Below are 14212 nucleotides of genomic sequence, written 5' to 3'. Positions count from 1 at the left end.
AATGTGCCAGCAAGTTTGGGAAACTCAGCAGTGGCCACAGGACTGGAAAAGGTCAGTTTTCATTCCAATCCCAAAGAAAGCCAATGCCAAAGAATGCTCAAACTACCGAACAATTGCACTCATCTTACATGCTAGTAAAGTAATGCTCAAAATTCTCCAAGCAAGGCTTCAGCAATACGTGAACCGTGAACTCATTAATGTTCAAGCTGGTTTTAGAAAAGGGAGAGGAACCAGCAATCAACTTGCCAACATATGCTGGATCATGGAAAAAGCAAGAGAATTCCAGTAAAACATCTATTTCTGCTTTGTTGACTATGCCAAAGCCTTTGACTGTGTGGATCACAATAAACTGTGGAAAATTCTGAGAGAGATGGGAATACCAGACCACCTGAACTGCCTCTTGAGAAATGTGTATGCAGGCCAGGAAGCAACAGTTAGAACTGGACATGGAACAACAGACTGTTTCCAAATAGGAAAAGGAGTACGTCAAGGCTGTGTATTGTCACCCTGCTTATTTAACTTCTATGCAGAGTACATCATGAGAAACACTGGACTGGAAGAAATACAAGCTGGAATCAAGATTGCCAGGAGAAATATCAATAACCTCAGATATGCAGATGACATCACCCTTATGGCAGAATGTGAAGAGGAACTAAAAAGCCTCTTGATGAAAGTGAAAGAGGAGAGTGAAAAAGTTGGCTTAAAGCTCAACATTCAGAAAACGAAGATCATGGCATCCAGTCCCATCACTTCATGGGAAATAGATGGGGAAACAGTGGAAACAGTGTCAGACTTTATTTTTTGGACTTGAAAATCACTGCAGATGGTGACTGCAGCCATGAAATTAAAACACACTTACTCCTTGGAAGAAAACTTGTGACTAACCTAGACAGCATATTCAAAAGCAGAGGCATTACTTTGCCAACTAAGGTCCATCTAGTCAAGGCTATGGTTTTTCCTGTGGTCATGTATGGATGTGAGAGTTGGACTGTGAAGAAGGCTGAGCACGGAAGAATTGATGCTTTTGAACTGTGCTGTTGGAGAAGACTCTTGAGAGTCCGTTGGACTGCAAGGAGATCCAACCAGTTCATTCTGAAGATCAACCCTGTGATTTCTTTGGAAGGAATGAAGCTAAAGCTGAAGCTCAAGTACTCTGGCCACCTCATGCGACGAGTTGACTCATTGGAGAAGACTCTGATGCTGGGAGGCATTGGGGGCAGGAGGAGAAGGGGACGACTGAGGATGAGATGGTTGGATGGCATCATGGACTTGATAGACGTGAGTCTGAGTGAACTCCGGGAGATGGTGATGGACAGGGAGGCCTGGCGTGCTGCAATTCATGGGGTCGCAAAGAGTCAGACACGACTGAGTGACTGAGCTGAACTGAACTCTTTTAGCAACTTTCAAGCATAGAATATTGTTAAAGACTATTTAAAAATGTATCTGGTACAAGGAATACTTTAGCAACCTGTTGCAAAGAACTGATCCTTTGGAAAAGACCCTCCTGCTGGGAAAGATTGAAGGCAGGAGGAGAAGGGGACAGCAGAGCATGAGGTTGGTGGATGGCATCACTGGTGTGATGGACAGGGAAGCCTGGCATGCTGCAGCCTATGGGATAGCAGAGTCGGACATGACTGAGTGACTGAACTTGAATTTACAGAGAAACGGTGTGACTTAGACAAATAAGATATTGTGAGTTACTGAGTTGCTAAGTGTGCTGAGTCTAAAGACTTTCTAGGGCTCATATATGAAAGCAACTTCACTGATGAGAACAGAGCAGGATCGTAAAGTCTTCCACGTGACAAGGGAACATCTCTATCAGTTGAGATGACTGATGAATTCAAATCATTGTACTACACTGAGCCTCCTAGAAACCACCATAAGTTTAATTTTAATACATGCTTTAGAAAAATATAGCAAATAAAAAAGCAGAAGTATCCACTTACATAAAACCACATGTACATGTACAAACACATGTAGACACTAGGAAATTTATTCTAATAGTTGGGAATAACAATAATCCTTTGAATCCTTTTATATATGCTATTCTTCCTCACTCGACTTTATTTACTTGCCCTTACAGTGTCCTAACTCATTCTAAGACATGGTGCTATTTACTTAATTATATTTGTAATTCATCACTTCCCCTCAGGAAAGGCAGATATTTTCCCCCTTTGGGTGCTAATGTATGTATAGCACATAGAAGTATGACCAGCCCTGTGGCTCAGAGGTTAAAGCATCTGCCTGCAATGTGAGAGACCTGCCTGGGTTCGATCCCTGGGTTGGGAAGATCCCCTGGAGAAGGAAATGGCAACCCACTCCAGTATTCTTGCCTGGAGAATTCCATGGATGGAGGGGCCTGGTGGGCTACAGTCCACGGGGTCGCAAAAAGTTGGACACGACTGAGCAACTTCACTTTCACTTTAGAAAGCATTTTCTAAATATGTGCTGAACATTTCCATACTTTTTATTCCTTTTAGAGACACAGAGAGCAGTATGAAGCCCATCACCTACATTATAGGATTCATATTGTACAGAAGCCTTAAGAGAGAGAATTGCATAGTCTTTTCCATGTACTTTGTAGGCCATGTTTTACATCTTTGTTCCTCAAACGGTAGATCAAGGGATTTAGCATAGGGATAATGAGAGTGTAAAATGTAGATGCCATTTTATCTGTGTCAAATGAATGGTTAGACTCTGGTGGCACATACATGAATATTAAAGCCGCATAGAACACTGTGACCACCGCCAGGTGAGACCCACAGGTAGAAAAAGGCTTGTGCTTGCCTTCAGCAGAGCTCATCCTGAGAGTGGATGCAAGAATAAGAAGGTAAGACACAAGAACTAACAGAAGGGATGAAATCAAATCAAAACCAGCTGTAATTAGTATAATTATTTCTACTTCATGTGTATTTAGCAGAGCAAAGATAGCAAAGGGAAACTGTCACAGTAGAAATGTCTGATGACATTATAACCACAGAATGGTAAACTAACTGTCTTTACAGTGATGAGAAGAGATACAAATGCACTATAGAGGTACAGGATTGTCACCAACACCCTACATACCCTTGGTGACATAATAGGTGGGTAGAGCAGAGGGTTACATGTGGCCACATAGCGGTCATAGGACATTGTTGATGGAATAAAATGTTTGCTAATAATGAACACAAGAAAGAAAGCTAGCTGTATAGCACAAGAACAATAAGAGATTGTATTTTGATCCAAAACAAAATTTCCTAGCATTTGAAGTCCTATGTTTATAGAGCAACCAAGGTCAGTAAAAGCCAGGTGTCAGGGAAAAAATTACATGGAGTTTGTAGCCTGAAGTCTGTCTTGGTAAGGATGACCATGCCCAAGTTGCTCACCACTGAGATCACGTAGATGATGAGGAAGAGCCCAAACAATGGAGCCTGCAGCTCAGGGCGGTCTGATTCCCATAAGGATGAATTCACTCAGCATCGTTATATTGTGTTTGTCCATCCACGTCTATCAGAAACTTATTCTGGATAGAGATATGAGCATAGCAAGCAGATTTCATGTATTATCACCTGGAAGATTTTTAAATGCAAAGTTGGTCTATATAAAATGCATATTAATGTCTCAAAATAGGATATTTTAAAATAAACCCATGTTTTACATGTAATAATACACACAAAGGTAGAGACAGAGTCAGGAATATGTATTAGTTCTCAACTGAAAATTATTTTACTAACCAAAGAACATTTGTCAATGTCTAGGAGTCATGTTGGTTGTCACAACTAGGAGTTGGGGGCTACTTGCCAGCAATGGTTAAAGGTCAGTTATGCTTCTCAACCTCTTATAATACCCTTTATCAGTGCAATATCCGAGGAGTTATAAGATTGAAAAACCAGGATGGTTAGATAGATAAATAGGTACATATATAGTTGAATAGATAGAGCTAGATAAATATAGATATATAGATACAGACATATAAACTTAGATATGCAAAGGAAGAAAGCTAAAACAAAAATTTTGGGTTACACGTATAACTATTTTTGTGCTATTCTTCTAAGCTTTCTATTAGTCATTTACATAACTGCAATCACATAGGGGTATGTATAAATGATGTTTGCTAATATGGCTTAATGCATATGCCAGTTATGTAACGGATTATATTGCACAATTAAATAATAATAAAACCATAAAACTGGGTACTTAAAAATCTGTTACTCTCCAATTAATTCTTTCCACATTTCAGTCTGTGTTCAAAACTCCATTTTGCCTCATCATGGGATCTGGAAAGAATTGTACATTTACTGGGGCTTCCATGATAGTTCAGTTGGTAAAGAATCGGCCTGCAATGCAGGAGACTCCAGTTCAATTCCTGGGTTCGGAAGATCTGCTAGAGAAGTGATAGGCTACCCATTCCACTCACTCCAGTATGCTTGTGTTCCCGTTGGGGCTCAGCTGGTAAAGAACGGGCCTGCAATGCAGGAGACCTGATTTCCATCCCTGGGTTGGGAAGATCCCTTGGCGTAGGGAATGGCTACCCATTCCAGTATTGTGGCCTGGAGAATTCCATGTTGCAAAGAGTCGGACACAACTGAGTGAATTTCACTTTCACTTTGGATCCGAGAGATATGAACGAAACATTTCATGCAAAGATGGGCACAATGAAGGACAAAAATAGTATGGACCTATCAGAAGCAGAAGATATTAAGAAGAGGTGGCAAAAATGCATAGAAAAACTGTACAAAAAAAATCTTCATGATCCAGAGAGCCACTATGGTGTGATCACTCACCTAGAGCCAGCCAACCTGGAATGTGAAGTCAAGTGTGCCCCAGGAAGCATCACTATGAACAAAGCTAGTAGGTGATGAAATTCCAGTTGAGCCACTTCAAATTCTAAAAGATGATGCTGTGAAAGTGCTGAACTCAATATGCCAGCAAATTTGGAAAACGCAACAGTGGCCACGGGACTGGAAAAGGTCAATTTTCATTCCATTCCCAAAGAAAGGTAATGCCAAAGGATGTTCAAATTACCACACAATTGCACTCATCTCACAAGGTAGTAAAGTAATGCTCAAAATCCTTCAAGCCAAGCTTCAACATTATGGGAATCATGAATTTGCTAAACCTTTGCTAAGCCAGGTTTAGAAAAGGCAGAGGAGCCAGAGATCAAATTGTCAACATCCATTGGATCATAGAAAAAGCAAGAGAATTCCAGGAAAACATCTATTTCTGCTTTATTAATTCACCAAAGCCTTTGACTGGATAAATCAGAACAAACTGTGGAAAATTATCAAGATGGGAATACCAGACCACCTGACCTGTCTCGTGAGAAATCTGGATGTAGCTCAAGAAGAAACAATTAGAACTGGACATGGAACAACAGACTGGTTCTAAATCGGGAAAGGAATATATCACCCTGCTTATTCAACTTATATGCAGAGTACATCATGGAAAATGGCAGGCTGGAAGAAGTACAAGCTGGAATCAAGATTGCCAGGACAAATATTGATAACCTCAGATACAGAGATGAGACCACCCTTATAGCACAAAGTTTAGACGAACTAAAGAGCCTCATGATGAAAATGAAAGAGGAGAGTGAAAAAACTTACTTAAAACTCAACATTCAGAAAACTAAGATCATGGCATCCGGTCCCATCACTCATGGCAAATGGATGGAGAAACAATGGAAACAGTGCAAAACTTTATTTTCTTGGGCTCCAAAATCGCTGCAGATGATGAATGCAGCCAAGAAATTAAAAGATGCTTGCTTCTTGCAAGAAAAGCTGTAACCAACCTAGACAGCATATTAAAAAGCTAAGACATGACTTTGCCAACAATGTACATCTAGATATAGCCATGGTTTTTCCAGTAGTCATATATGGATGTAAGAGTTGGCCTATAAAGAAAACAGCACTGAAGAATTGATGCTTTTGAACTGTGGTCTTGGAAAATACTCTTGAAAGTCCCTTGGACTGCAAGAAGATCAAACCAGCCAATCTTAAAGGAAATCAATCTTGAATATTCATAAGAAGGACTGATGCCGAAGCTAAAACTTCAATATTTTGGCCACCTGATGTGAAGACCTGACTCATTGGAAAAGACTGTGATGCTGGGAAATATTGAAGGCAGGAGGAGAAGGAGACGACAGAAAATGAGATGGTTGAATGGCATTATTGACTCGATGGACATGAGTTTGAGTAAGCTCCAGGAGTTGGTGACGGACAGGGAAGCCTGGCATGCTGCAGTCCATGGGATCACAAAGAGTTGGACATGGCTGAGTGACTGAACTGAACTGAACTGAACAATCCCTAAGTCCATTCATGTTCTTGCAAATGGCTTTATTTGATCTTTTTAATGACTGAGTAGTAATTCCATTGTATATATGTGCTATATCTTCTAGGGACTTCCCTGGTGGCTCAGACGGTTAAGCATCTGTTTACAATGTGGGAGACCCGGGTTCAATCCCTGGGACAGGAAGATCCCCTGGAGAAGGAAATGGCAATCCACTCCACAACTATTGCCTGCAAAATGCTCTATCTTCTTTATTTATTCCTCTGGTTTTGGACATTTATGTTGCTTCCATGTCTCGACTACTGTAAACAGTGCTGCAATGACATTGGTTGTGTATATATTTTGAATCATATTTTTCTCCATATATATGCCTAGGAGTGGGACTCCAGGGTCATATGGTAGGTCTATTTTTATCTTTTATGTAACCTCCATACTGTCTTCCATAGTTTCTGTACCAATTTATATTCCCACCAATAGTTTAGGAGGGTTCCTTTCTCTTCACACCCTTTCCAGCATTTACTGTTTGTGGATATTTTGAGGCTAGCCATTCTAGCTGACGTGAGGTAACATCTCATTGAAGTTTTGATTTGGATTTTTCTAATAATCAGCAACACTGAACATATTTCCATGTGTCTCTTGGCCATCTGTATGCCTTATTTTGAGAAATGACTAGGTCTCCTGATCATTTTTTGATTGGATTATCTAGATTATGTTTTGATGTCATACAAACTTTTCACTAGCCCTTGGTCTTGGATATAGATTTTCCCTTATTGCTTTATCTGAACGTTTTATGGTTTAGCATTTTACACCTTTTTTTTTTTTTTTCATTTTGAGTGCATCTTTATAAGGTTCGGATCAGCATTATTTGTTAATTTGTTTATTTTTGTCTCTGTACTCCCAATAACATCAGCACATGTTTTTAAAAGGCTATCATCCATTTTCTGGATATACCATCTTTTTTTATCCATACTCATATTAAAGGAAATCTTGGTTGTTTTGTGTCATGTTGTTTAAAAATTGTATTCCAGGGAAGATTTTTTATTAAAGCTTCATGGGATAAACAAATAATTTTATTGCAAGATACTAAACAAAGCATATATTGTAGACTAATAGCCTCAGTAAAGTTGCAGGATTATTAAATAGATTAAAAGGTAGCACATCGGAAAATGTAGAAATCATTTATAAAAAGCAAGATAATTGCATTCCTGCCATGTATGAGGCCTTAGAAATATGGTATAGTGCCAACAATGAGATTGTTTCCATTTGCTTCCCACAAGTAGAATAATGAATTGTGCAGTTAAATACTGAAAGTCAATTAAAACTTACTGCATAAACAGTATTGATAAAAATTGGAGACATCAATCCAAGGGAAGAGAACCAACAGTTAATTCAGCAGCACTTCTCTTACTCAAGAATACAAAACGTAGAACATTATTTTAAACATGGATAAATATTTTTATTCAAAAAGACAAAATTATTTTACTCTCCCTTCAATGAAACTACCAGTTATGAAGAAAGAATTATCACTTGAGAGAACAAAAGTACCAATCTGGGAGCTACTGAGGGATCTCAAATTTTATCTTGATTTAAATGTCCTCTGATTTCAACAAAATGTATGAATTGAGGCAAAATCAGGCTTCAGTGGGACCTATGAATTGCTGGATTGCAACATATTTTCAGTTACTAAGTGAATAGATTCTTATAAGGAATTAGAGGAATTGCTGATAAAAAATGTGGGAGCTCAGTGTAAAGAATAAGGGTATTTGAGAAAACAAATGTGATTGATGACTTCAAATACACAGATGAAACATACTGGGGAAAAGTCTGAAGGCAAAAATGAAAGAAAATAAAAAACTCACAGACACACACAATATGCCATAATTTTATTCTAAAAGATGAGAAAACATTCAGGAACCTGGACAGTCATTTCTTTGTCTATATCCTCCTAACACATTCTCCTAACATTTAATTTATATACAAAATTGTTCTTTTGTGCTCAAGGCAAATTTTTTTTTTTTTACTATTTTGTTCATTAATCTCTGCAGCAATTGGAAGTGCCTAGTATATATAATATAATCTATAAATAATTGTTGAACATATTTATACTCACTACTTAATTTGGAGGCATATAGAACAAAATTTAGAGTCCATAACCAGTTTATAGAAATTGTATTGCATGTTAATAAAAAAAGCTGCATGATTTTTTCCACATCCTATGTAGTGCACATTTTACATCTTTATTCCTCAAGCTATAGATTAAGGGATTCAACATAGGGATAATGAGAGTATAAAATATGGAAGCCACTTTATCAGTGTCAAAGGAATGGCTGGACTCTGGTTGCACATACATAAAGAGTAAAGTCCCATAGAACACGGTGACCACAGTCAAGTGAGATCCACAGGTAGAAAAAGCCTTGCGCCTGCCTTCAGCAGAGCTCATTCTGAGAATGGATGCAAGAATGAGAAGGTAAGACACAAGAACTATCAGAAGAGAGAAAATCAAATCAAACCCAGCTAAAATCAGAATAATCATTTCTACTTCATGTGTATTTGAGCAGAGCAAAAGTAACAAAGGAAGACTGTCACAGTAGAAATGACTGATGACTCTATAGCCACAGAAAGATAAATTGAATAATTTTACGGTGACGAGAAGAGACACAAACATGCTGTAGACATAGGGGATGGCTACCAGCACCCAGCACACTCTTTGTGACATGATGATTGGGTAGAGAAGAGGGTTACAGATGGCCACATAGCGGTCATAGGACATTGCTGACAGAATAAAAATTTCACTAACAATAAACACAAGAAAGAAAGCTAGCTGCATAGCACAAGAGTAGTAGGAGATTATATTTTGATCCTCAACAAAATTTACTAACATTTTGGGTCCCACAGTTGTTGAATAACCAAGATCTGTAAAAGCAAGGTGTCGAAGAAAGAAGTACATGGGTGTCTGTAGCCTGGAGTCCATCTTGGTGAGAATGACCATGCCCAAGTTTCCCACCACTGAGGTCACATAGATGATGAGGAAGAGCCCAAACAATGGAGCCTGCAGCTCAGGGCGGTCTGTGATTCCCATAAGGATGAATTCACTCAGCACTGTTCCATTGCGTGTTTCCATTCAGGTTTATTAAAGAACCTGTTCTGGGTAGAAACATCAACATAGTCAATAGGTTCTATGTATCGTCATCTGGAAGAGTTTCACTATGCAAAGCTAGTATAAACAGATTAAACATTCCAGTTTAGGATATTTGAAAATAAACTCAGCTCGTGGCTCAGATAGTAAAGAATCTGCCTGCAGTTCAGGAGATCTGGGTTCAATCCCTGAATTGGAAAAATCCACTGGAGAAGGGAATAGCAACTCACTCCAGTATTCTGGCCCAGAGAATCCCAAGGCCAGAGGAGCCTGGCAGGCTACAGTCCATGGGGTTGCAAAGAGTCAAACATGACTGAGCAACTAACATTTTAATTTTCCTACATATAATAAAATATATAAATAATGATAGAGACACAGATAGTTGCTGTTTCTCAACTGGAAATTATTTTACTAACCAAAGGACATTTGGCAAAATTGAGAAGACATGTTAATTGTTACAACTGGAATGTGGAAGCTATTGGCATATGATGGTTAGAGGTCAGTGATGCCTCTAAACATCTTATAAATCACCATATCTGTCTAAAATCTCAGTAGTACTAAGGTTGAAAAACTGGGATGTTATAGGTAGATAGATGATAGATAAATAGACAAATACATATATACATACATAGATGTTATAGATACAGACAAGAAATACAATAGATACAGACATAGATATGACAAGAAAAAATTTAAGACATAAATTTGAAGGCTACATATATAAACTATTATTGTGCTGTTCTTATAAACTTTCTATTCTTTCTATCTAGTCAGTTATATAATTGCAATTACATAGAGACATGTATAAATTAAATTTAATAATATGACAATACATATGCCAATTATATAATAAATTATGATGCAGTTAAATACTATCCATAATAAAATTTTAAAACCAGAATTCAGAAAATGTGTAGAACACGATACTCCAACACAGAGTTCTATATTCTTCTATGCACAGTTGATATAAGCTGAAACAGTTAACACACTAGACACATATTAGACAGCTGTATAAATAAGAAAACTGTAACAGATCACAGTGAGGCTTATTTGCATTTCTGTGAAGAAACATATAAGACATATAATAAGTAGATAGAAGGATAGATAGATGATAGAATTCCTGTTCTAAAGTTCCTGATGATATATAAAAAAGGCTAGTTTGGGCAAATAATTCAACTTCTCTGAAAGTTTATTTTTTTACACAAAGCCAGTATGGTTACAGGATTGTTGGGTGGGAAAATGAAGGTTAAATAATTAAATGTCTTTATGTTACCTGGAAATCAAGTGTATATATATATATATATGCTGCTAAGTCGCGTCAGTCGTGTCCGACTCTGTGTGATCCCATAGATAGAAGCCCACCAGGCTCCTCTGTCCCTGGGATTCTCCAGGCAAGAACACTGGAGTGGGTTGCCATTTTCTTCTCCAATGCATGAAAGTGAAAAGTGAAAGTGAAGTCGCTCAGTCGTGTCCGACCCTCAGCGACCCCATGAACGGCAGCCTTCCAAGCTCTCTGTCCATGGGATTTTCCAGGCACGAGTACTGGAGTGGGGTGCCATTGCCTTCTCCGATAATGAAGTCAATAGCTTAGCTCAAAGAGATCTTCTTTATGTTTGTAAATTCTATCTTCACTGTGACATACCTTCTTTGTCAAGGCAATATGATTAACAAGTGAGGATTATATAATGTACAATGGAATACATGCAATTTACTCCAAGCCTTGCCCCTTCTGCAGAAATAATATTGGGCCATCAGAGTACTTGGATTTCCTTATCTTCTAAATTTCTTAGTTATTTTAGCAAAATGTGAATAAAACTTTATTTTGATCTTTAGTTCCTTAAAATATTAACCTGACCCAAGGTGCATTTTCACTATAATGGACTTCTACTAACTTGTAAGAATTCAAATGTGCTTTATTATGCAAGAACCCAGGGTAATATGAGGAAATTTGAGCAAATTGGACGAAAGAGAAGTCATTAGCATTCTTTTCATATCTTGAATATCATAATAATTTGCTTTGAATAAAGGGATGCTAAACTTTAAAAGGGGACTTCCCTGGTGACTCAGGATTAAAGAATTTGCCTGCCAATGCAGGAGACATGAGTTCAATCCCTGGGTCGGAAAGATCCCATGGAAAGAAAATGGCAACACATTCCAGTATTCTTGCCATGGAAAATCCCATGGACCTAGAAGCCTGGCAGGCTACAGTCCATGGGGTCGCAGTCACCTGGAACTTAGCACAATGGGCCAGAGTATGATAAAAAAAAATGTTCAAATTTCCTATGTTAAGTAATAATGTACGAGAGTGATGGGATAAAATACACTATAGAATGGCTATACACGGATCCTTGCATATCATTTTAAATTTTACATCTTAAGCCAAAGAAATTCCTTCAAACTATAATATAAAATGTAGTTATTTTTATATAATCAAATAAAAGTATTTCTGGAGGTTCCTAATAATGCACACATCAAGAATATACCAGTGTAAGAAGTGGATGGCAGATTAAGCTAGATAATTATGAAATTTAAAATATTGTGAGCCTGAATGTTTCTTTAAAGAAATAGAAATGATACAGGTTACAATAAAAATTACAGTGACAGTAGTCGCTAAAGGATCTCTATAAGAAAAGGAATAAAAGCACAATTTTATAATATTACATGTGAAAATGATTACATTAAATCTGCATTTAATTCACTAAAAATATTGCTTACAATTTTATGACCTCCTAATCACCAGTCTTGCCTTGATGCATACACTTTTCTTATATCAGAAATGTTGAAATGTGCATCACTAGAGAATAAATTTAGAGAATTATCTTCAATATATTTAATAAAAAGTAGTATGAAACTTGTTTTTGTTTCTTTGCTTTGTTTTGCAATTATGAAAGTGAGAAAATACAAACTTAGCAAATTTCAATTTTCCTGTAAATATAAGAAAAGATAGAAGTGTTTTTGTTTTTCTCTCATGGTTTAGCATTCTACAAAGCCAAATAATTTTCTCAGAGTTTAACATCTTTGTTGAATATCAACTGTTATATTTTTTAAAGCTGTACCTCATGAAATAATTAGATATTTTTAGTCTGATCTCACTTGACATCAAAGAACATGTTGATCACTGTACCATTACCATAAAACTTGCTACTTAGAAGTCTCTTAATATGCAAATAATGTTTTCTACATTTCAGTGTGAGGTGGGAATTCCATTTTGCCTCATCAAGGGATCTGGAAATAATTATACTTTTACACTTATTTAAATAATCATTCGGAGAAGGCAATGGCACCCACTCCAGTACTCTTGCCTGGAAAATCCCATGGATGGAGGAGCCTGGAAGGCTGCACTCCATGGGGTCGCTGAGGGTCGGACAGGACTGAGCAACTTCACTTTCCCTTTTCACTTTCATGCATTGGAGAAGGAAATGGCAACCCACTACAGTGCTCTTGCCTGGAGAATCCCAGGGACGGGGGAGCCTGGTGGGCTGCTGTCTATGGGGTCGCACAGAGTCGGACACGACTGAAGCGACTTATCAGCAGCAGGAGCAGCAGCAGCAAATAATCATTAAATATTAAATGATATTGAGCGGAGGTCACAAAAAATCACGTGGAGCGCTAAATAAGAATTCAGGAAGGAGTTTAAAGAAAAAGACAATACCCCCAGCTTCTGAATTTTCCCAGTTTCTAAACATTCACATCTCTTTTGCTATGTGTCGTTTTCTCTCTACTTTGCCCTCCATTAGAGATATTGTTATTTATATAAAACAAATATCACGGTGATGTTTCAAAGATGCTTTTCAGCATTTTGTCTATCATCCTATGGAGTAACATTCAACAAATTAATATGAAGAGACAAGAAAAGTGGTCCTATTCCTCCTCAGGAATTATGGAGTAGTGGAAAACAAAAAAACGGTATCAAAAGTGGTCTCATTTTGCTTGGGCTTTGCCATTGAGCTAAACTGGAACTTTGAATATGTCACTGAAACATTGTTGATATTGAAAATGAGGCATCACATGCAATATCCCGTCATTTTACCTGTAGTGAAGAATCTCTCGAGACTCTCACCTGCATTTCTGACATGGCTAAGTGAGAAGAATTTATGGATTTCTTGCACTTTTTGAGATTCTCCCTGAGGAGATACCAAGCAATTTGTTGATTATCCCTGAAGTATTGAGAGCAAAACAACATGTCTAGAGATTGTCTTTTAATTGCCTGGGACATTTTTCTTTTCTTTCTTACTTCTTGACTTCCTTCTTCCCACACCCCTTCTTTCTTTGCATATATATACATACATTTATATATTTTTTTAACTCTTGGTTACCTTTCCTTTTGTAGCACACAAGACTCTTGATTAAATCTTGCATTGATAGGGCATGCCCACAAAGAGTCAGTATTTCTACAGGTTCCCCTCAAATGTGTGACTGTGGAGAAATTTTCAACATTGTTTTATTACAGTATTTAATATATTGAGGAAATTAAAATAATATGTTATGCTGATATGAGGTGTCGCCCCCTTGCTTTGTTGCCCATGTGATTATTTTTACTTATCTCTCAGAGACAGAAATTAGTTACTTACTGTTGCTTCTTATTTCTGGAGGAGGAAATGGCAACCCACTTGAATATTCTTGTCTGGAGAATCCCATGGGCAGAGGAACCTGCTTGTCTACAGTCCACGGGGGCACAAAGAGTTGGACACGCAACTAAGCACAGCACAGCTCTTCTTATTTCATCGTGAGTTTCTGTCACCTGGCTGTTTCCAACCTCTGCTACTTTCTCTCTCTTCACTGCATAAATCGCCACTTTAGTCACTCCAGCCT

At 37.8% G+C, this 14212-nt stretch overlaps 1 protein-coding gene and 1 pseudogene across 1 annotated transcript; both read right to left on the bottom strand.

Moving 5' to 3' along the window:
* Positions 1-2542: 2542 nt before the first annotated feature.
* Positions 2543-3480, bottom strand: LOC128060375 (olfactory receptor 8K3-like; annotated as a pseudogene).
* Positions 3481-8443: 4963 nt separating this feature from the next.
* On the bottom strand, positions 8444-9385 carry LOC128060144 (olfactory receptor 8K3-like). The gene has a single exon (XM_052652447.1). It carries the CDS (start codon positions 9383-9385, stop codon positions 8444-8446), a length of 942 nt encoding a protein of 313 aa, XP_052508407.1.
* Positions 9386-14212: the final 4827 nt, after the last annotated feature.

This window comes from Budorcas taxicolor, chromosome 15 (genome assembly GCF_023091745.1).
Source record: "Budorcas taxicolor isolate Tak-1 chromosome 15, Takin1.1, whole genome shotgun sequence".
NCBI lineage: Eukaryota > Metazoa > Chordata > Mammalia > Artiodactyla > Bovidae > Budorcas > Budorcas taxicolor.
This window is presented reverse-complemented; position numbering and strand designations above follow the sequence as displayed.

Excerpts from the sequence above, each read along its gene's own strand:
- LOC128060144 (XM_052652447.1), bottom strand. The coding sequence starts at position 9,385 with ATGGAAACACGCAATGGAACAGTGCTGAGTGAATTCATCCTTATGGGA.